The sequence below is a fragment of the Hippoglossus stenolepis genome, chromosome 1 (genome assembly GCF_022539355.2).
Source record: "Hippoglossus stenolepis isolate QCI-W04-F060 chromosome 1, HSTE1.2, whole genome shotgun sequence".
Taxonomy (NCBI): domain Eukaryota; kingdom Metazoa; phylum Chordata; class Actinopteri; order Pleuronectiformes; family Pleuronectidae; genus Hippoglossus; species Hippoglossus stenolepis.
The window spans coordinates 17,931,927-17,956,261 of NC_061483.1; the positions used below are offsets into that span (position 1 = coordinate 17,931,927).

At 40.6% G+C, this 24,335-nt stretch overlaps 3 protein-coding genes across 3 annotated transcripts; 2 read left to right on the forward strand and 1 right to left on the reverse strand.

Annotated features, from left to right (window-relative positions):
- Positions 1 to 658: 658 nt before the first annotated feature.
- ddx21 (DEAD (Asp-Glu-Ala-Asp) box helicase 21) lies at positions 659 to 10,220 on the reverse strand. Its single transcript, XM_035155581.2, has 16 exons — positions 10,059 to 10,220; positions 8,837 to 9,070; positions 8,599 to 8,736; positions 8,171 to 8,243; positions 7,442 to 7,620; positions 7,199 to 7,316; positions 6,166 to 6,351; positions 5,761 to 5,906; positions 5,305 to 5,454; positions 4,640 to 4,801; positions 4,169 to 4,288; positions 3,793 to 3,866; positions 3,490 to 3,649; positions 2,540 to 2,674; positions 1,917 to 1,961; positions 659 to 1,793 (listed from the first exon to the last, which is right to left on the reverse strand). Exons 1-16 carry the CDS (start codon positions 10,140 to 10,142, stop codon positions 1,530 to 1,532), a joined length of 2,268 nt encoding a protein of 755 aa, XP_035011472.2. The 5' UTR covers positions 10,143 to 10,220; the 3' UTR covers positions 659 to 1,529.
- Positions 10,221 to 11,806: 1,586 nt separating this feature from the next.
- On the forward strand, positions 11,807 to 15,657 carry mpc1 (mitochondrial pyruvate carrier 1). The gene is made up of 5 exons (XM_035155746.2): positions 11,807 to 11,998; positions 13,195 to 13,198; positions 13,506 to 13,602; positions 13,771 to 13,903; positions 14,786 to 15,657. Exons 1-5 carry the CDS (start codon positions 11,928 to 11,930, stop codon positions 14,811 to 14,813), a joined length of 333 nt encoding a protein of 110 aa, XP_035011637.1. The 5' UTR covers positions 11,807 to 11,927; the 3' UTR covers positions 14,814 to 15,657.
- Positions 15,658 to 16,574: 917 nt separating this feature from the next.
- LOC118108610 (kinesin family binding protein) lies at positions 16,575 to 23,502 on the forward strand. Its single transcript, XM_035155744.2, has 13 exons — positions 16,575 to 17,100; positions 17,898 to 17,996; positions 18,270 to 18,349; positions 18,481 to 18,539; positions 18,786 to 18,910; positions 19,115 to 19,208; positions 19,841 to 19,953; positions 20,322 to 20,471; positions 20,781 to 20,855; positions 21,700 to 21,862; positions 22,024 to 22,198; positions 22,289 to 22,474; positions 23,149 to 23,502. The coding sequence occupies exons 1-13, from the start codon at positions 16,621 to 16,623 to the stop codon at positions 23,297 to 23,299; spliced, it is 1,950 nt and encodes a 649-aa protein (XP_035011635.2). The 5' UTR covers positions 16,575 to 16,620; the 3' UTR covers positions 23,300 to 23,502.
- The last annotated feature ends 833 nt before the right edge of the window (positions 23,503 to 24,335 follow it).

The window sequence follows — 24,335 nt, forward strand, 5'->3', positions numbered from 1 at the left end:
ATATATTTTAGTTTTATCTAATTAGAATAAATGTGTGTATAATTTCTCTGTATGATAAAAAGGCATAAATGCAAATATTTGAAGGATTTTTATGTCTGAATTTGCAAAGATGTAATTTAAAATGCTGCCTTAATTGAGTCATGGTCTGACTTATATTTATCTGCTCTTATTCAACTTTACAACCAATTCGCATACACTACATGGCACTACTACTATATGTCCTATGACTGGATACAAAACAGACTTCTCTAATCATCTTATTAAAATGGAATTATTTAATTCTACAATTAAAAAGGCAGTATAAAATATATAGGGTGTATGGGGTGGTAAGAGGTGAAAAACATCCATTTCCTGTACATAAAACACACCAGTGGGCATGGGGGCAAGTGGGATTTAGTGAGGTTTATAAAAGGAGGAACTGTGTCGTGTCACTTATCTATTCAAAGACCTTACAATTAATTATACTTCAGAATTTTTGTGCCATGCAGTACTTTCTTCTCAATATAGTGTAGAGGCAGTCCCATCTCACATTAACCATATTGTTAGTGATCCATTCATTCACTGCATCTGTTCCCTCAAACAGTATTACTGAAACTTACACCATAAAACATTAGTATTCATTTTACACCCCTTACAAAAAAAAACAACACAAGACAACCTGAGTTGACCTTTTTTAATGAATAAGTCATTTCATTCAAATGAATGGAAGCAGTAGACACAGATATTAAATAGAGGCAATTGCAAAGCAATCATCCAAGATATTATTGGGCAGAGAGGTTTCAGCGGAGGGTGAGGCTGCACAACTGTAAAGGTTAAAACCCATTTAATCACTTTTTCAGAGTGCAGGGTCGAAACACACACGTCCCACATGACACAGCAACTGCATCTTCATGGTACTGCACACTCGGAGCCATCAAGTGGTCATGATTAAAAGTGTTGTATCAGGATGATGCATCTGCCATTTCAGGCAAAGACCAGAGTGTGATTTGCTGCTGCTGCTGTTCCCCAAACACCCAATATAACAAAATAAAAAAATAGAAGAGTGACACTTTACCTAGAACTCAATGGATGACACATTTAAACTTTCAATTCAGGTTGTCACATGATGCCAAATTATGAATACAGGTTTGATTCACCTGTGTTTTTGTTCCTGTGCTATTCAACACATAGCAAGGGAGTTACGTGCTATTGTATGTAGGGACACCAGTTCAGAAAATGTCATTGCATGAGTTTCATCTAATGTGTCACCTAAAAGAAACACATCAGGCTTTACTAAATGGCTTCCAGTGGTACTGTGTACACTGTACACAGAAAATCTGATCTTAAACTCGTTGGATGTGGCAACTTGGAAACAAACCCTAATCCTTAGATAACATGTAATTTAATTTACTGTGTGATAAACTTGTGAATACTTGAGTTTATAATTCTTCTTTTGTCATGATGGGAGATTTCCACTGGCCACACATAACGCCTCACCACTGTCAGCCCAGCGAGCGACAGTCAGTCTAATCAGTCCCCAGGTTGGTGCTTCAGTAATCAAAAGCTTCGCCGAAGCTGCGTTTGTGTACTCCTCTGCCGGCGCCGACGCCGCCACCGTTCCTGAATCCGTTGCTGCGGCCGCCATTTCCCCCGAAACTACGTCCCCTTCCGCCTCTGAATCCTCCTCCTCTGTCGCCACGGTTACCGTTGCCAAAGCCTCTGTCGCCGCCGCGGTTATTGTGCTGCTTCTCCTCCAGATCTGGGAGCTCCTCGGCGGCGGACAGTTGCCAACGGCGACCATCCTTCCAGCCCTCCTGTTGAGAAAGGGAGCAGGGTGTAAATGATTTTGACTTAAACAAGAATATTTAAATTTTACTTTGGATAATTCAGACCACCGCTCGTCTCGAACAGATGGGAATTGTCACTGTCGTCCTCACCTGCATCTGCTTGACTTTGTCAACTGGGAGGTCGAAACAAACTCCCTGTTGGAAACACAATATGGGTGAGATGGTGAGTTTTTCTGTTCCTCTGCCTTTCAAAGAAGTCAGTCTCTGTACAAGCTGCGCTTTCAGAATGGTCACATCTACAGAAAGGTTAAGTATTTTGCCAACAGATGTTTTTTTGCTGTAGATAACAAGCTATTGTGTGACCTGAGTTGCTGAATTTGCATATAAACTGGGAAAAAAGTGCAGTTTTTGCAATATAATTTACCAGTGGGTTTCTCACTGCATAATTATCTTTTTATGGCAATGGAGGCCTTTTTTTGGGCAAGTCACTAATATGCCCATCAAAAAAACATTAATTTGACCATTTGAACCAAATTCAAATAATCACTTCTCTTCATTTAAAACTGTAGACGAAACATAAAATATTCTCTGCCTGGTGCAAAGATTCCTCAAAAGCCTACTCATGCAGTGAAGTGTATCTTTTGCTGAAAGCTCTTATATGAACACACACAATGCCACGCAATATAATGCAAAACTGCAAAAAGAACGTGTAACATGTAAATTGTTCAAACAAGTACTTTTACACATAGGTACATTTTTGTTGGAGTACATACCGTTTTGCCTTTAAGGAAGCACATTCTTTGAATGTGGTTCTCAAAGTCTTCGCCAAGTTGTTCTTTGATGCTTCTCCAAGCGTAACCCAGATTATGCATCTCCTGAGAACACACCAACGTCATGGTGGCGAAACCCTGGAAATATTAAAAGGAATAATAAATTAGGTGGAAGTAGGGTTATACAATCAACTAAAAGCAAAACAAATGAATAGAGGAGTCTAAATATTAAGCTGATAAGCCCAACGTTCTCACTTTTTGGATCATCCTATTATTTGTTTGTTTGCCCTACCCACACGGATAGCAGGGAAGCACAGCTGCAGTGTTGTGATCAGAGACTGTAAATAAAGATGAAAGATGCTTCTTCACTTCCTCCCACTGTTCAGAAATGAAGCTAAAATATCCGGGATAAGAACACTGCCATCTTGGGCATTTGGAGGCCGAGGCTGTGCAGTAGTTATCAGGTGATGGTCTCAGCAATACACATCCTAGACCAATCTTGAGTTAGTTGTGGCTGTCAATCATGACATTTCACCCCGTGTATATAGCATCAAATAACTAATAAAAACCAAAGTTCCCAGATAAATAAACATTTGAACATACACCAGTGTGATAAGAACATGTAAAATGAAGAAACTATCTTTGAGATAAATCCATTTGACATGTACTTTGACTTTTGGTTTGGTCCATGTCCCATCTAACAGAGGAGGCGGGATTTATGACTTAAACTGCAGCCAGCCGAGGTGGCGAGCGAGACACTGTCATGTCATGTCGTCCTACTTTATAAACACAAGTCTATAGTAGTGAGAAACACTACAGCCTGACATGAGCACACATAATTCTATCTTCTATGGAAAACAAGCTGTGTGTGAGGGTGAGCAATGGTTGCTATTATACGGTGGTGTGTCCAGTTTTATTGTTGCATACACTGTATGTGTGTGTACATGACTTACAGTATCAGAGTTCAGCAGTGACCTCTGCTCCAGACTTGTGGCTCCAGAGATGTGGGCAAGGGCAGCAGCGAGTGCATCGACGGCTCCTTTCTCCTCGATCAGCTTCTCAGCTGAAGCTCTAAAGTATCCAATAGCTGTGACCGGAACTGAGTCCAAAAACCTGGACACAATGAAGGAAAAAAATCATAACAATCTGACACTTAATTCTGCGCCATCAGGAAATAAGTTTCACACTGGACAGTATCATGATAAAGATTTCAGTGGGAAAGAGGCTTTGAGGAGCCACTAAGCCATGCTCCTCACTTGACAGCATCCTTGCTTGATGACTTGATGATATCATTGGCAGTGGGAACGCCAACTCGTCTGAATGTGATACCCTGGATGGTCACAAAATGAAATGTAGTTTAATAGTCAATACAGAGACATTTGATGTAGTCAGAATGTCTGAACTTAGTTTCCTGGTTCATAAAATCTTTCGCTTTCACACACTATTTGATTGATTATTGATAGTTTCATTCTTTCTCTACCCCTTTGTACATTTTCCATACCATGTGTAGCAGAGATGTGACTAAAAGATTTTTTTAATTTTATTTTGGTGAACCAACTCATGCAACTAAGCCCGTCGCTCTTTTTTCCCCTTCTGTCTCCTCATTTGACCGAATACAAAAAGGACATTTACCGCTTTGTTTTCTACGTAGCGCAGCTGGTCTTCCTCTTTCCTCTGGTAGAAACAGATGCAGACTCCAGGCCTGCCTGCTCGGCCTGTACGTCCTGAACGATGGATGTATGACTCCACATCCTGACAACAATCACAGAGACAGCAATATGTTCAGAGAAAGGAAATGCAACAGGCATTTATGATTTTTTTTTGTATTCATCGTAAACGTAAGGTAGTGTGCAGTAAACACATATCCACAAAGAGGAAATTCTTAATTTTCAAAATGAAATCAATCAGTGTGCTTAAGTGCACTGCCAATATTTTCATATTAAATTCAACAAAATCAGAAAGCATGCAAATGCTCAGTTTTAAATTTATTTACCAATTTGAGTAGAATCGAAACCTTAGAAATCCGTGCATATTCACTTATCTAACCACTAATAAATGGCAACAGTCATACAAATCTGGTTAAATACTGGAAACATGTCTCACCTTGGGTGGAGAGCACTGGACCACCAGGTCGATTTCAGGGATATCTAATCCACGAGCTGCAACATTGGTGGCAACCAGGACCTCGAAGGTCCCATTCCTGAAGCCCTTCAGGGTAATCTCTCTCTGTTTCTGAGGAATATCACCATGGAGGGTCTGTGTACTCTAAAAATATAAAATAAAAATAAAATGAGACATGAAAGAGAGAATTTTCTTGCTTTATTGTAGCTACTGCTTTCCATTTCTACTGGAATGTATCTGAGGGGAAATAAGACAAACTCTCCGAAACTAAATTTGAAGATTAAAACAGAAAAACCTTGGCTTACAAATGAATGCTTCATAACTCGCAAATCTAACAAAACTGTTAAAAAAAATGTATACTGCGTTACATGACATATCACACTTAACTGTTTAAAGGTGTAATAAATCGCCACTGTGGCTATACATAAAATGTCATGAATTAGGGCTGGGCATTATGGGCCAAAAATAGTTTCTGTGTATTTTTTGGCCTTCAATATTTCATGGCCTCTTTTCATGTGGGTCTCTGATACTGGAACATGTGTCTTTAGAGAGAGGGAAATGACCATTAAAGTTTACCGATACATTTTAAAAAGTTGGTATCACACCCAGCCCAGTATGTGTATGTATAGGTAGGAGTGTGTATGTACTTGTTTGATGGATGCGTTCATGGAGAGTTCGTTGGCCTCTTTCTTTGTCTCAGTGAACACAATGCTTCGGCCGTGTCTGCCACTGTAAACCTGGATGACATCACCGATCACGGCTGCGCGCTGTGACCAGTGACAGGCGATGGCAAGATGCTTCAGACGAAAAGAGAAAAGAGAGAAAGAAAGACATTTTCATTTATCCCGCTGGCAGACTAACTCCATCTAGTCCACTGATGTCCATGATAAATATAGTAGTTTTATTGCAAATTAACTTGTGCTTCCCTGAGGGAGATATATGTCAATTTATTTTACAGCCTCAATTACTTTAATTGCCCCTGCTTACAGGCAACTATAAGAAATCAAAGCCTTGGAGCTAAAAATGCTGCAATGCTTTTTAAATCCATCACATATCCAATGCCCCTATCACGTCCCCTAGCCCTTTCTTACACACACACTTACCTCCACAGTTGTTGCAGCTTTCTGTGTTTTCTTGCCGATCAGGTCAACATGTTTGCATTCTGGTCTCATGTATTTCTTGGCCACTTGGTAGACCCAGGCGGGGCAGGTGGCTGAAAACAGCAGCGTCTGGGGATTGGATTCGCCGTCTGATGACACACACACACACACACACACACACACACACACACACACACACACACACACACACACACACACACACACACACACACACACACACACACACACACACACACACACACACACACACACACACACACACACACACACACACACACACACACACACCATTATGTGGGGGGAAAAAAACATGCTGTATCTAAGATAATCTGAGAATCTACTCTTCCAAATTTATTTCACAAACCATCACACACAGATTTACTTTACCTTTCTCATATGATGTAGCCAAAATTTCTTCAACCTGTTCCGCAAATCCCATGTCCAACATTTGGTCGACTTCATCCAGAATGACGTGCTTCACCTGTGACAGGTCAAGCTTGCTGTTCTGGAGGTGGTCCTTGATACGACCAGGGGTTCCAACCAAAATATCGATACCATTACGGATGGCATCAACTAGACGAGGGAAGAAGAATGGAGAAAGTCATTACATATTAAGTGTAATTATGGTGTGTATTTTCAATGTTTTGTTACTTGCTTTCTCTGTTAAGAAAAAGCGTCTTTGATTATTATTTAAAAAGCTTTATAAATAAATGTTATTATTGATGAACTGTTCATTTTACAAGTACGCTGTTGAAAAAAGCAGACATCTACATAAAAAATTACTTACGCCAACCAGTGCAGTTTCCGTGTACATATTTCTACATTCTTTTTTCAGATTAATATAAGGTCACTGTGACCTTCGACCACTGAAATGTAATCGTTTCATCTTTAAATAAAACTGACAACTGATCAAAAGTTGAAGAAATACCCCCACGCAGTCTTGAAATATCACATTCAAGAGAGCAAAATAAGTTTTTTGAGCCCACTGTGATTTTGACCTTTGACCACTGAAAGTTAATCAGTGAGTCCAAATGAAATGTGCCAGATGTATTGAAATTCCCCACTGGCAGTCCTAATAACATCACAGGGACGTGAGATCACTGTGATATATTCAGGTCATCTTTGAGTCTCACTGAATGTTTGTACCAAATTTGATGAATTCTGGAGATATCGTGTTCACAGGAATGGGGCGGCTGTACGGGCAGACATACGACCAACCCGAGTACATAATGCCTCCAGCCACTGGCTAACGCCAGCACCAAGGTATAAAAAAAACATATCAGTTGACTTTACTAACTCCTGTTTCCGCTTTTTCCTTTTACATCTATTTAGCACTGTTAACCCAAAAGCTTCTAATATGAATGTGAAGACTAATGATGAGCACTTCTAAGAAAGATAACAGTTTTAGCATGAGACTTACTCTGTGGGTTGTATGAGCTGCCGCCGTAGAAACAGGTGATGAAAAGTTTGTTGGCGACGTCTTTGAAGTCCCTAGCGACCTGGATTGCTAACTCTCTGGTTGGAGTCAACACCAGGACCTACAGACACACAGAAGAGACTCAGTCTTATGTAAACACGATGGCAACTGATGCTGCGACTCTGACGATGATGCTAGTCTTCAGTGCGTGTGCGTGCGTGCGTGCGTGCGTGCGTGCGTGCGTACCTTGGGAGCTCGGCCTCTGGTCGGCGGCAATGATTCCCTCTGAAGCTTCTCCACCAATGGGATGGCAAAGGAGAAAGTCTTTCCTGTTCCTGTTCGAGCTTGAGCGATTACATCTTCTCCATCAAACACTGGATTAAATGTCTTCACCTGAATGTCAAACAGGAAAGTGACTCCCCGAGCTGAGAGAGAGATAGAGGAGGGGAAGAAAGTGGCATGAGAGAACAGGGAGAGGGACATTTTTTAACTCAGCTCCAACGCCCATTGTTAACTCTCCAGAGAACATTTCCAGTACAAAAACAGTTGTGTCTCTCCATCTATGGACAACTTTGAGTCAATGTCAGTGATCCACATATTTCAAATCAACATACTGTGTGTGAGGCAGAGTGTGGTCACAACTTGTTGGGTCCTGACAAGTCCAGAAGGAATCGGGTTCAGACACAAATATTGAAATAATATTCAGGGTTGCATCAGATTCAGTCACATTGGTCGGGCTATCTGCGAATGTGCTCGGGTCGAGTATGGAGACTAAAGGCCAACTCATGCTTCTGAGTCGAAGCCACGCCATAGGTATGCAAGTGTTCAAATATATTAAATAAGTTATGAAGTTACGTTCAGTAAACCACCGTCTACTTAGCTTTGTAAAAGCCAGATTTTGGACATGTAGCGGTACACCTCTGCTCTCAAGTTAAAGTGGTTAAAAATGAATGATGATATAAATATGATGCTTACCTTTCAGTTTATTGATGGTAACGTCGGAGATCCTGAACTTGGAAAAGGCCCCTTCCTTCTGCTCTGGTGTTTCCTAAACAGATAAACACAATCAGCCATGCAAGTGTTTTCTCTCTACAGCCGACTCCAAAGAGCATTCATAAAAAATAAAACAATAATAACGTAAAGACAGCAAAAATATCCGCGGTTGATGTTGTATGGCCATTACAAGCTAATTCAATCAAGTGGAATAATTTTAGTGAACCTTTATTGGTCCCGAAATTAGTTGGTTTGCATTTAACATGTAAGAGTTTTGTTTCTCAATTTAGCCGCTTCTCGTGAAGAGAACCCACACATTTAGACAATTCCATCAATCTCTAGTCTTCTCAGAATACCAGCCTAATTCTGTTTCACACATTTCTTGAATCATTTCAGTCCACAAGTCCTACCGTATCTTTCTCGTTGTCACTGGCTGACTCTTCACCCGATGGTATCGGTGTCTGTGTGGGTGTCTGAACAGGGGTTTTCAGGGTGGAATGTCCATTGGTTGCTGCCTCTACGGTTGCTTTCTTTTGCTTCTTCTTTTTCTGGAGTGGAGACAGAGTATAACCAGAGAATGTGTATTTATATTCATATTAACAAAATTATTTTCTGTCAGGAATCACATCTGTAGCCTAAAGCACTGACCTCTGTGTCTCCTTCAGTGTTTGTCTTAGTCTTCTTCTTCTTTGGTGTTTCAATACCGTTGATGTTGTCGTTCAGGTCTGTGACCTCATCATGGCCGTTCACTTCGTGACCTGCCAGCTTGTCTTTTTTCTTTTTCTTCTTTGGTGCTGGAGGTTCACAGTCTGGGTCCTCCTGCTCCTCTTGTTCCTCCGTCTGCTGCTTCTTCTTCAACTTCTTGGCCTCCTTGTTCTTGTTCTTTATTTTTACAGAAATGATAAATCAAATACTGTGCAGCTACTCAACCCTTCTATTTTAAATATCTGTTTTACACATGACACTGCATTGAATTTTATAAAAACTGAGATGATGTCATTCTAATAAAAAGGTCAAATTATTCCTCATGTAATGTCAAAATTATATTTAGAATTATTTTACTGTATACTGGACTATTTTAATAGTTTGTTTACAGGTCTCTCTAAAAAAAAAGAAAGAAAATCACTCCGAAAGCTCCAGTTCTAAAAATCTCTACGCGCTCCCTGAATGGCCTTGTTGTTGTTATCCCAATCAAACTTTAGTTTCTTTGAGCTTATCAACTTATTTTAACTTTCTGTCAGTGGTGACTAGTTATTATAACTTTTCATGTTAATAAAACAGGGGTAAAAGTTATCAATAATATCAAAATAAGAGTATCAGAAGTAAGGTCGTGGAAAGAGCAGTTCCACAGTTCCACAAAACAATGCATTATTGTAAGTGGATCCCGGACTCATGAAAATATCAGTGATGCCCAATAACATGAATCAATAGTAGCTGTTACACTTATGATCATTTTTGACAAGACAGCTGACGAGCCCAGCTGATCGACAGGCACGCGCGCGCACCAGCCCAGACACAAACACGTGCATGTGGTGTTTTAAAGGCGTCCATGGTTTTTCCGTAACACGTGGAAGGAACATGTGACTCACAGCTAGCCAGACCAGCTAGCACAGTTGGTCTTAACACGGTGCTAACATCCCAACAGCACCGGTTCACAGCCCCTCACTTTAACTACACGATGGCAGCAGCGTTCCACAGCACACAACGCAATGCCACGCTTGTCTGCTAACAGTAACCTAGCCGGGTCGCTATGCTTCCTGGTTAGCACGTTCGGCCACATGTTGTCAAACAGGGAGCCGCCGGGACACGACGCCGCGCGAGCGACGTGGATTTGTCGGTGTTTCTCGGTGTACGGAGCCTCTGCGCTCACCTTCAGGGCTTTCGCCTCGCTGACGGTGTCCATCTCCTCCTCCTGGACCAGATCCTCGGTGTCAAATACGATCTTAGATGGCATTTCTCTTCCTCGATGTTTCCCCTCAACGTAGACACACTGGCGACTCTACGGGCGCGCGGATGGAAAGGAAAGCGCAGGGCGGCCCGAGCGAGCGTGTTCGCGCAATAGACATAGAAATAGAAGCGGTAGACAGTGAAGAGAAGAGCACTTTCACCTGACTGTACATCTGTCTAGGAACCGCTGTGCGTTCTATACTTCACAGAAGAACTAAAAGACAAGCTGTGTCGTGTTAGGAATAAAGTATGAGTGTGACAGAAATATCGATGAAGCTCAACTAAACAAGCATATTTTAAATATAAAAGAGAATGTAACAAAAATATGAATGAAGTTCAAATAAACAAGGGTAAAAATATTTCATATTGTCTAAAAATAATAATAATAATAATACACATGGCAATTTTTAAATAAATAATAAGGAACAAACGCAAAGAATAGTCATAGATTGTAGGTTATATAGAGGTTATAGCTTTTTTGAGGGTGATGGATGGCCCCTGGTCCATTTAGGGGAGAGAACATGTCAAGGGGAGGATGGTACGCGGTCCTCTCAAAGGAAACAAGCTCTGTTCACCTCCCCTAACCCTGACCCTTAACTCCAAACTAAACTAGATTTTAACCAGAACCTGAAAACCAAGTGTCAACTCTTAGACTGCCCTTAGAAGTTGTGAAGACTGGCCAAAAATGTTCTCAGACAGGAAACACTTACAATGTTCAGCCCAAACAGCATGGCACCTAAATAGATAAAACCACATGCTGAACAAAAAAAGCTGAGAAGTGTTAACGTTTTGTTCTAAATTTATATTTGAACTTGAAAATGTAATCATAACGATTTCAGTGGACTTAATGGGTGTTGGAGACAGCTAGACTAAGCAAATGATTTTACTCACTGCAGCACCTGGATCTGTGTCCTGTTTTAAGTGGCATTAGCCCTTTTGTGACCTAGATCATTTGCCCAATGGTTTATCCGTCTATACCTTCCTATTTTGACTTTATAGTCATATTAGTGCATGTGGGTTTAAGTGTTTCATTTTCAAATCTTTACTTCTTATCTATTTTATCACATATTTTCAATTCACAGTGGACATTTCAGTGGCCTTAATGGGTGTTGAGCTTCCAGGTACTCTTGGTGCTTTGCAGTAAATGAGGACAGTTAGAGGGTATTTGTCTTGTCTTATCTACTGCACATCACAGCAGCTTTCTGTCTTCAGCAGATTATCATTACAGTCATTTTATAACCCTGGTCTTATCTCTGTGTGTTAGTATTATCCTGTCTGAGCTTATCAGGCGACAGAAACAATCAGAAATGACCCCATGCGACTTGTACTACATGACAATAGAGGCTTAGTTATCAGGTTTTATTACATATGGTTTAATTTTTTTTTTTATTATTATTACTATTCATTACACATAGGCAATAAACGATAAACATTTCAGGTGTTCAGGGGAAGAAAATAAATAGTAAACAAAGGAAAAGAAAATACATTTCAATAATATACACATATTAATCGTTCAGTTATGCTGACTCTTAACATTATATTTACTATTTTGTAATGCATAAAGTACAAGATTTTTTTTTTATTTGTGTCTATGTTTATATGTATATATTTAAAAAAATTCTTATCAGGCGACCGGAGCGTCTGCGCTTCGTCTTTACGGAAGTGTCGTAAAGCGCAGTGTTGTTGCTGGAAATTTGACCGGTCGCCCTCTGCTCTGAGTTTCCAGTCGTCGTCCTTCAGGCAAACGCGGCTCCTCTCTCGGCTGAAACACACCACAACACAGCGTGCAACCATGGCCGGGATTATCGCTAGGAAATCTATTGACTACCTGAAGAGCAAAGACTTCAGGGATTATTTGATGAGGTCTGTATGAGACGTTTGTAAGTTTTATGTGTTAGCACCGCTTGACGCGCATGCTAACGCTCGTTAGCCCGGCGGCTAAATGAGCTGCTAGCCTCTGGTAACTTTTGGTAATGTTTAACAACCAGGCTGACACTTTAAACTCCGTCACCAGTGCCACGTATTCCCGTGTTTCTGTCTGCTGTGTTGAAACGGGGTTTCTCTGTCCGCTTCTAAGGACACTTGTGTTTGAAGTGGAGCGCGGACTGAGCCTGTCACTCCAGTTTAGATACGGCTCATCAACATGTGGATAAACTAGTTTTTATGCTTAAATACTAAACCACGCTAAAGGGGATATTCGCTCAGTCTGTCTAGAAACACACAGAAACAACCTGTACAAGTCATACTAGGTGAAGTCTTAATAACAGTGTTGAGCTGGGTGGGAAGCTGTGGCCAGAGTCAGATTTTACAGTTCACAGTTCACATTAACTCGGACCATGTCGAGGTGGTGGGTTAATGTGTACGTGTGCCCTGGTGCTGTGTGTGTGTGTGTGTGTGTGTACCTGCCACAGATTAAAGGCAAAATTCTGAGTGACGCAAGAGGTCATCTCTGTTTACATAAAATACAGTTTGAAAGTCAAACAAATGCACTTAAACAGAGGGCGAGACACACTATATGATGATGTATGTAAGGCACCTAGCGTCAATTCTGGCTTCCTGACAAAACCAGACTGTATTGGTGTTGTGTTTTTGTCATCATGTGTATCAGTTTGTTTTATCAATGTTATGCCAGTAGTTGCCCAACAGATATGGACCAGTGCCGATATTAGGGAATAGTAACATTTTTCAAGACAGATATATCGCCATGCATACAAGGATCTATTGAAAGAATTGGGATTGATTGCAAGGATGTTATCAAACCCTTGTGCCAAAGAAATGTCATTGACTTATAATCAATGGTTAAAACTAGAATGGTATAAAAATACAAATAAATATATATAGAATTTCAATTAGGAAAATAAAAAAATATTCTTTACATAACATTTAAACTTAAACACACATGATTTCTGCATTGTTTATACATACAGTATAAACAATGCAGAAATGTCTGTTTAAAGTGTCATTGGCTCTTCTGTGACCAAGATCATTTCATTATGACTTATCTGTGTTTTTCCTTTTCTCCTCTATGTGACCCTGGATTAATAAACAACATTCAACAGCACGGTAAGCACTCATCCTTGGTGTCTTTCCATCTGTATGTCAGTATAGTGTATGTGTTTGTCCACTGGTTTATCTGTCTACCTTCCTATTTTGACTTTATAGTCATACCTTTCAATATGAGTGCACGTGTGTTTAAGTTTATCATTTTCAAATCTTTACTACTTCTCTTTTCTATCACATTTTCAATTCACAATGTGGATTTAACTGTTTAGAGTTCACAACTTCATTATCCTGTAATTCTGTTCTGCTGTACAACAAGTATACGATAAATGTGTAGTAATATAATTTGTCTCTGTGTTTGTGAATTCAGCATTTCTGGGGTCCTATCGCAAACTGGGGTCTTCCCATAGCCGCCATAGCAGATATGAAGAAGAGCCCTGAGATTATCAGTGGCAGGATGACATTCGGTAAGACACTCAGACAGATATACAGATAAACACAACAGCACAACTGCATGGCACAAAATACCCACATCCTGTGTTTTACATATTTAAGCAGGGGTAAGAAGTGTCCAGGATTTGATGTTAGCTATAAATTTGATTTAATAAAGGTCTTTTGTGTCCCCCCCGTCTCAGCTCTGTCCTGTTACTCACTGCTCTTCATGAGGTTCGCCTACAAGGTGCAGCCACGCAACTGGCTGCTCTTTGCGTGCCATTTGACCAATGAGTCTGCACAGCTAATCCAGGGCAGTCGTCTCATGAGATACAAGTAAGTCACACTCCAGTCCAGTGTTTCTTTGTCATTGTGGACAAGGGGATTCATAATGAAGAGGATGTCTAAACACATTTTTTCATCCATGGTTACTCAAATGTGGAGGATTTATGTCATGTGCTAAAGAAGGGATGCTTGGACCATGTTTTTTTCAGTTAGTTCTTTTTGATACCTTGCAGGTACTGGCAATATTTTTTTGTTTATATTGTTATAGCAGCTTGTATAGCAGGCCAGTATTATGGTCTACTTTGACTGATAGATTATGCCACCACATGCCCTGCTCTGCCAGGTGATGCATCTTTAAAGTTACAATTCACCGAAAAATGAAATTTCACACATTATCTACTCCCCACTATGCCGATGGAGGGGTGGGTGAAGTGTTTGAGTCCACAAAACACTGTTTACCCCTGAGACACAAAAAGTGTTTTGTGGACCCAAACACTTCAGCCACCCTTTATGCCACCTGACTTGTCTGCAAATGTCCATGATCTTGTACAGGTGGCTGATCAGGCTACTTCTTATACTGTTTACTTTAATGTGAAACTTGTGTGTTTAAACACGTCATCTTATTTCTGTCTTGTATGTTCTCTGTTATTTGTGGTAGCAAATATTCAATGGCCAGTTATTTTGAACCTGGTCCTTATTTTTACCGCCAAGACTTTTCACTTTTTTTCAATATTTCAATGACTCCAGTTAAGAGGAAACACTTTCTTCTGGGATACACTCCAGTGGAGAAAGTGTAACGTGATGTAATGAACATGGTGTTAATGTCTAGGAAAATAAGACCTAGGCGGAAAATAAGTGAACTTAACCGTAAAATTTAGGTAATGAGTTTGTGATCGACTCATATGCACTCTGACTGTCTCTGCATTATTTCAGCATGGAGAAGAAGAAGCAATCTCAGTGACAACGTGAAGCAGATGGAGAAGATCCACTTCAGAATGGCACCATGCTGTGACAACAGCCCCCTAAACATCAACATTTTATCGAATCATTTGAACCGTGTCACTTACACCATGAAATTACCACGACTCATCATCCTCATAAAGTTTTAGTCACTTTTTACGATACAGACAGAAAAAGCAAACGCTTTCCTCAGCGATTTAAGGTCAACTGCTGTGATTTATTTTTAAATTGTTTTGTTACATCAACATGACGCACAAAAATATAATGTAGGTGAATGTACACCGAGCTAACCAGCCTGGTGGTTACTAGATGCTTTGCACAGATAATCCACTGATCATTTAACACTTTAGAACGAGGCTAGAACAATCATTATGCTCAGCCATAATATTTTATAGAGAATTTAACCTTAGTTCAGTTCAGTATATGGACTTCATTCATTAACCTTTACTGAAACACAGGACACACACAGGAGAAAGATGCTGTTGCTGTACTTTGAAAACAATATTTGAGGATCTGATTGGACACGTTTTACTGTTGTGTGATAAATAATGATTGCATAATCAAATGTTTAAATTATAAAAACTAAAAATGTTTGTGTTTTTATGTGGTGCAGCTACCCCTAGACTGTAAATCTGTATCATTAGGCTGAGATCGCCAATATATAATCCTACATGACTGGGAAAGACAAGCTGCCTCTGTCAGTGCTAACTAAATGTACCATATGTAGTTATTATGTGTCATTCACATTAATTTATTGTCGTACACTTCACATTCTCTTTCCCTGATTCACAATTTTGATTCTCTGGGTTTGTTAAATAAACTGGCTTTAACCAACTTGAACACAATTCACAGCTTTAATGACTGTTTTTCTGACGTTGGACTTTGCGACTGCAGTTTTCTCATTATTCTTGTTTGTCTGCTCCATGATGATTGTTACTCAGAGAACAGGCAGCCTTTGCTGTGTCCGATATTTCCCCATGGGGGCCCCTGCGTTGTGTTTACACTCAGAAGTGCAACCTAATGCCCTGTTAAATTAACACTGAACGTGAAACAATTTGAAACTTCGTATTTATTTCGTTATTCCTCGTATCCCCTTTCACATCAAATATTTACAATTTAGGTACAAGAGAGATTACAACATTTTTGTGATCTTATATATCCAAACAATTAAACATAAAGGTTCAGTGTGTAAGATTTAGGTGAAAGGGATCTATTAGCAGAAATTGAATATAAAATAATCCTAGTGATGTTTTCACAATTGTGTTTCATCTTAACTGTATGAATCGTTGTTTTCTTACCCTAGAATGCCCCCTTTATATTTAAATATTGCATATTTACATCAGGAGTGGGTCCTCTCTGCGGATGCCGCCATGTTTTTTACAGTAGCCCACACTGGACATACTAAAGACCTTTTGAGTTTTTATGACAACTGAAGGCTTCCACAGGTTCTCTTTCATATTTGGAAGGGGAAGGTGTAAGCAACATGCAATTTCACCAGTAGATATAAATACATTATGCACACTGAACCTTTAAAACAAAACAGTACATAATGATAAAGTATTGCACAGTAAAAGAAGTAAAAACAGTATTGTAGTAGTAGTTAGAGTTCCGTGTCATGGTGGAGTTTAATTCAATCCTTAAATGCACATTTACCTCTGAATTGTGTTTATATAATGGAGTGGATGTGGACATTATAGAAGCGATAACACGTTAACTCCAGCAGGTGGCAGTAGTGCGACAGTACACAGGACTGTATACAGAAACGAGCAAGTCGCAGCTGAGCGTCACAGAGGAAGAAGAGGAGAAACATGGCGTCCCTGCGCAGTGATGAGTGGAGAGCGATCTGCGACAGATTCACCAACGCCCAAAACCTGACGGATGTGGAATCACGAAAAGACCCAGAGAACGACCCGTTCCGCTCCAAGTACAAGGCCAGGGAGCTGCTCCGAGAGATCTACTCCGCGCTCAAGTGTTTCGAAGCCGGTGACGGTGAGGACCAGGCGGAGGAGGAGGAGGAGGAGGACGGCGGCGGCGGCGGCGAGCAGCGGCCGGCGGAGCAGCCGGTGGACGGGCAGAGGGAGGATGGGGTCGGTCAGCGGGGACTCTCCGGCGACTCTCCGGCGGGGCTGCGGGCCGCTCAGCTCGGGGCGGTGGAGTACTACCTGGGCGTCAACCACGTCGACACGGAGGAGCTGTCAGCCGGACAGGAGCATCTGATGAACAGCCTGAAGCTGCTGGACAGATGCAGAGCGTCGTCCGACAATGTGTCGCTGTTTATCAACGTCCGGGTAATGTCCACTTCAACATGAATAAAAGCAAACTGTCCATGAGCCCAGCAGCAGATGTTTTTACTAAAAAAATGAAGAGGCATAACAAATGTTTGAAGATTAGAACAATACAGACGATGACATCAACATCCCTGTTTGTGTCCGGTTGCTGGTGGACTTGTCTCAGCTCCAGTCGGTGACTCTTCAGACACAGACAGTTGTGTTGTCCTGTCAAATGAACTATTGTCTGTGACCGTTACAGACGCTCAGCTGTCCAGCTCCCACATTGGCGTTAGTCGCCGTAGCCGCTAGCTTAATGATAACTTAACAGACGGCTAATGTGGCTGTCGGCTAATTGCTAATAGTTAAACTGTTGACGTTCATAAAAAACTGTTCAATACTTCAGTGTTGTTGAAACAGGAGCTTTACTGGCCTTTCAAAATTCGTCATAAAGACCCGGGTGTCGGTCTTAAAGATGCTTCGCCAAGTTTGTTCTGCTACACCACTTGTTTGTATGTAGTATCTGATGATGGATTCTTTTGACAACCCTAATAGATTATGACTGAGATGCTGCTACTGATCAACCAGCTTCCTCTTCTACTTCTACAGGCAGCGTGCACCTCCTCTTCCCGTTTGCACACAGTCCAGCTTATGGGTCTATATATATATATATATATATATATGAACAGCTACATGAATCCCAGTAAAGCCATCACGTTGTTAGTAGAAAATTCCTCTCAAAACCAGATCCCAGTAGTAGTAATGGATCAGTTGATCAGATGATATTGATCACGTGTGCTGTTTGTTTGTGTCCTCAGAACCAGCTGGGCATTCTGTGGGCCGGCTGGGACGAGACGGAGACAGCTCAGGGATTCCTGGAAACAGCAGAATCCATCTACCTTCGATATATGAAGGAGGTGAGGTTGATCTAGTGACTGACAGATTTATTAATCATTGTTCATTGGTCTCACCAGTGTCAAATCATTCATGTGTCTGACTGTTGTTGTTGTGTTTTTGATGTAAACGTTGTGTACATGCTACTTACACTGCACTTTTTATAGATGAAATGTGCTCTTGGTAGCCAAAATGGAGCAATTTTGCATGCAGCCTATAAGTGTTAGTCCTGAGTGTTTTACTTGCTCTTGACACCAGCATTCAAATGATCTTTGTTGTGTTTTCTTGTCTTTCAGGATGGCAGTCCTCCCACTGACATGACGGAGTACTTCACTACTGAGGAGAACCTGCTGACACATCAGGAAAGAACCAAGAGGTAAACTGTAACCTCCAGTGTCCACATAGAGACATGTGCACGCAGATCTTACCTGCCTGTAGTTATAATCATGTTGTTACTTTACTTTCCCTTCTTTCCCTTCACTCCATCTTTACTCTTATACCAACCAGGTTTGAGTTGGCGTACACTCATACCATGTACTACCTTGCTCAAGTCTATAAAAACCTTGGTGAGTAGGATTTAGTTTGAGTCATATTTACGGAACAGTATGTATTTACTGTTTTGCTCATGTAAAATATACCTATCTGTAAATGATATAGAAACTCCATGAGCATCTGCTGGTTGTTGAAGAGCTTATGAAGCATTATGGCTTCATATTTATCTATGTGAATAAAATGAAGTGGACTGATTTTATGCTAATACACATCCTTATTTATTTAAATACTTATAATCTCTTGCGTGTTTTCTTTTTCAGGTCAAAATGAGCGGGCAGCCACCTACTGTCACACCACCCTGCAGAGACAGTTAAAGTTAAATGAGTTCAGTCCGATAGAGTGGGCCCTGAACGCTGCCTCACTATCACAGTATTACATCATTAAGGTAAGGCTGAGATGGATTTTTATAGATTAAAAACTATTTCTTTAAAACCTAAAATATAAAAGACATTTGCATGATATGAGCCACAATGTTCTACTGGTTTGATTTGAATGTCACAGTTTCCACTACATGGTAAAGTTCCAGTTTCTTTGTGGTTCAGTTTTACAGTGTGTGTGTGTGTGTGTGTGTGTGTGTGAATTTTTTAAGGGCCACTACATGGAAGGCAGACATTGCCTCTCAGCAGCTACTGTCGTAGCAGGTTTGGCAGGAGAGGTTCCTTCTGAGGCTGCAGCACAGGAAAGTAAGTATAGACATTTTTAATTAATATAAATATTTACAGGACTGATAACACAACTGTGAGCAAGGCCTTTGAAGCCATTTTGGCTCAGCTCAGTTTAAAGACAGTTTTTCTAACTGTTGAATAGCAAGTATCTGTATGGTGACAATTTCTAGCTTCATGAAAATCCACAATTCTCTTCCCTGTGAGGCACAGTCCACACCAGCAGATGCATCATGTGAAAAGAAACCTCCAAATGATTGAGTGTTTTTAGATGTTGAAGTTGCTCTAACACACAACTTCAATCTTGTTTCATTGATCAGACTCCACGTTTGTTAACTCCTGACTCGCGTTAGCTTTTGCTAAGGTCTTTAGTCTCACATACTTTTTCTAACCTACACTGTGAATTTCCGATTGCATTCAGCATGGACAAGAACAAAACAATGATTTGTGTGGTAGTAGTTTGAAGTTTATTGTGTTTGTTCAAAAAAGTGTAACTTAAATGAAGATCAGACCATATTTGAAGACATATTTATACATGAATAGGTCATTTCAAAGGGCTCACTTACTTTTCCTGGCCACTGTACACATATAGCATTCCTTCCCTCTCTCTCCTGACTCATCCTAACGTCTCTCACTCCTTCTGTCTGACACAGGTGAGACAGAGAGTGAGTGTAGGGAGCAGCTCAGACAAAAGAGAGCAGATATTGCGAGATGTTGGATCAAATACTGCCTCAACCTCCTGCAGGATGCTAAGAAGCTGCTTGAGGTACTGCATGATTGTGCTTGTGTGTGTGTGCACACGTGTGTGTGCCTGCAGCTATTTTTAAACTCATGACTTGGACACGGGTCACATGACTTACACTCCAGTCTTATGAACAAACAGCAACAGCCACAATGACTGAACAGAAAGAGCAGCACCCACAGAAACATCAACATTATCAGCAGAAAACCCAAAGGAAAAGGATTTTGTTCCAAAGATTGTTCACCTAAGTTTTAGCTAAAGTTAAAGGATTAAATATCATCACATTAACAAACCTTGCTATGCATCTTTTCCTGTGTAAATTATCTTTATGGCTGCCCATGCCTTTGAGCTCAGAAGTACACAATAATTTAAAATAAAATGTTTTCCACCAGGACAACATTGGAGAGCTGGATACTGATCGTCAAGAAGAGTCGAAGAGAGCGAGACAACAAGAGGAGGAGGAGGAAGAGAAAGGCAGGAAGAACGCCCTGCTGTTTGGCTCTGAAGACACCTTTGACTCCATCGCTAGCCTGGAAGAAAAGGTCTGGATATTGTGTTAGATAATAATTAGACTGCAATGTCAACTTAAAACTGTTGTTAAGGAATATTTTATACTCCTTTATTGATAATGTGTTATTTCACTGGCTCATAAGTTGAATGTCATGTTTATGTAAACAAATATTTTGATGTATTAGTATCAGTGGGTGGATAAAAAACCGAGTTAACTGAGCATGTATGTGGCAATAACTGACGAACCAAGATGAGTACATCACTAGAGGGCGCCATTCTACAAATATTTTAATGACTCAGTACAGTTGATAACCTCAAATTTTCTCCTTTATGTTTTCTAGGTTTGTTGTTTGTGCCCATTGGACTTCACTGAGGCCAGAGCTGTATTTCTAGTGGGACAGAATTATGTCACACAGGTATACTCAACACACACACACGGATACACACTGTCGCACACCATCAGGTACAGCAGATGAGCTTTAAAAGTGAACATGAATTTAGTGAAAATGAGGATACACAATAGCAGAGCTGTAAAGGTCATTGAGATTGAGATGTAGTGGACAGAGGGTGGCACAGTGGTGTGGTGGTTGGCACTGTTGCCTCACAGCAACAAGGTTCCTGGGGACTGTGTGTGGATTTTATGTTTTCTCCGGGCACTCTGACTTCATCCTACAGTCCAAATACATGCAAATTGGGGTTATGTTAAAAGTTGGATAGATAATTAATGGATTGAAATAAGTAAACACATGAGTGTGAATGTACCAAAGCTGAAGTCAAGCCCATTGCACTGCACTTGATCCACTCGTCTGTTCCTTACTGTTCTCAAGCACATTCTCTCAAGCATTCTTCCCAAGAAGCAAACCACTGGGATGATAAATGAAATATTATTGCTTGGTCAAATTATGTTAATTATGTTTTAATTTGATTAGATTCAACATTGAAGTAAGTTATTCACAGCGACAGAGGCAGCGGGCGTAGACAGACGCCACCAGATTACTCAACAGAAAAACAGAAACAGAAATGTGACTCAATTGAAGCAAATGTATTGTGACAGAAATTCTACGCAAATCATGAATTTCACAGGGATAGTTTTCATGCCAGAGCTGCCCCTCAGAAACCTTTTGTTTCTTCATCCACACAAGTTTACGAGCAAATTTTCAACTGTCATAAATGATAGTGAATCTGAAATGGATTGGCTCTTCGTCTTTTACTGATCTGTCTTTGTGACTGTCTTTTTAATTCTTTGATTGTCTCTTGCAGGCCAAGGATTACTTTGTGATGGATGGATATGTGACGGACCACGTAGAGATTTTGCAGGACTACAGCGCTCTATTCAGGGCCCTAGCTTTCTTTGAGGAGGATCTGGAGCGACGCTGCAAAATGCACAAACGAAGAGTTGATATGTTGGAGACCATCTGTAATGGTACCGAGCTCATTTCTTCCTTCGGTCTCAACTTTGTTTGTTTGGTCCTTTTGAAAACTCACACAAGATGGAATTCAGTTGAAAAAAAGATTGAATAAGAATAACGATCTACGTGAGTTGACACATTCTGTCTTTCTCTGTCCCCTACTGTTTTTCTGTAGACTTAAATGCCCGGTACTACCTAATGATCCGCAGGCAGTTGATGTTTGAGCTGGCAGAGATCTACAGTGAAATGATGGACCTGAAGCTGATGCTGGCCAACAGACAAGCTGATACACAGTCGCTAGATAGCCACACCGTTAAGAAATTCAACAACCTCTGCTCTGCATCTGCAAAGTGAGTGTATGTGTGTGATTGTTGTACCTATGAGTGTCTGAAAAACCTCTGTTACTCAATCTGACTTATTTGTTATCTTCTCCTCTCCAGGTACTTCCAGATGTTCCTAGACTCTCTATGTTCTCCGGAAGGGAAAGTTCCGGAGCACCTGGAGGAGGAGGTGCTCAGACCAGCTCTGGTGGCTCGCTTCAGAGTAGCCCGACTGTACGGCCGCCTCATCAGCTCTCCACCCTCTGATCAGCTGGAAAACCTCGACAAATCTCTAGATAACTACAAGTATGAGTATAAATATTTCGTACATTTTGTAGATACACACAAAAAACTTTCTGGGCTACATATTTATTAAACTACAGGATGAGAGTAATAGATTGATAAAATAGGTTAATACAGAAGTAAGAGGAAAGTTGAATAAAAGACAGATCTAATTGGTGGACTAGAAAGGGAAGTTGAAATTAGTTAAAATTAGAAGGGCACATATTCATGAAATGAGATCAGACACTGCAAACTGTTTACATTAAATATATGCAGACCATCCATTGTTGATATAGTCGAAAGGAATAAAGATCACCCAGCAAAAAATACATATTTTGTTCGCAAAATCAGGATCATTATCAAGATCTGCACAAAATGTCACCTGTTCATAGACATTGGCACTTGACACACGCTTGATTGTTTTTTTTTTAGAAAGATCTCAACACTATTTTTTTTGAGAAGCCTTGTCTCACAAAGTTAAAGAAAGTTTAAAAAATCCTGGATCCGCCCCCTGATCCGGATCCGCTTCAAAATAAACCACCACTTTGTGTAATCCTGCTATCTCACTCCGAAAACCTAACCTCTCTGTCGGAGATGATGAATACAAGGATGTGCTCTAACAGTCTAAATGCAGCCAGCCGCCATGTTTATTTGAGTAACGTGTTGATCATCACTTTCCCCCTCCACCTGTTGTCTAGGTACGTGGTGCAGTATTGTGAGTCCCACCCTGAGGCAGCAGCCACTGTGGAGACGGAGCTGGAGCTGAGTAAGGAGATGGTTGGTCTACTCCCTCTCAAAATCAACCGGCTCAAAGCCCGGATGGCAACAAACAACTCGTTGGTTGACTAATTAATCCATCAATCTAAATTTAACCACCTTTAATCTATCAGACACTCTCCAACAGTTTCAGTAACTTGATGGTAGATGGACTCACTGTCTCGCTCCCTGTATATGTATTGGTGATCTCCTTATGGTTTTTTTCCAGTAAGCATTACACTCTATACATATGTGCTTTCCTCTGTGTAATAAAAGGTAGTCAGTTTTACTACTAATTCAGCCTGTAACCTTGGTTAATGTGGCCATACTAATAACAAAAGCTGGTGAGCGGTAGAGATGGTATTCACTTTGAACGACCGACAGGCTGCTTTTACTCAGTCAAGTCAATATAATGACACGACGTCATTATATTGACTTGACCAAACTGATGTTGGTTTATTAGACATCATAATTTGCATGATGTAGGTTTCATCCAGTCAAATCTGTGTATTTTATTCCGGTCACTGAGGAGTCACACTGTGTACACTAAACACTGTATGTAATGATATTAAACCAATGAAATAATACACACTTAAAGGGATAGTTCAACCAAAAAAGATAATTCACTCATCCACTCACCACTATGCCGATGGAGGGGTGGGTGAAGTGTTTGAGTCCAGAAAACGCTTTTTGAGTCTCGGGGGTAAACAGCGTTGCAGCCAAATCCAATACAATTGAAGTAACTGGGGACCACTTCTTCAAACTTTAAAAAACAACAGAAATTAAAACATAACATGCCTCCATACTGCTCCTGTGGTGTCATCCAAGTGTCCGTAAGCCCCGACATTCAAATCCGACTCGAAACAAGGTCCTTTACACCGTGTTTTTAGCCTAAATGTCCTCTGTGATCCACATGTGAACGCAGTAGATAATGAGTGAATTTAAAGTTTTCTGTGAACTATCCCTTTAAGTCAGGGGGCTATGTCAATGTGCTGCAGTGAGGAGCTAACTGTAAAAAAGATCCTCGGCTTCTCATCTGTTGTATTTCCACATAAGAGAAACACCACTTTGAATTGAATGACTCTGAGTCTGCGAGTAGAAGGCTAAATTTATCTCAGTTTAGTTTGAG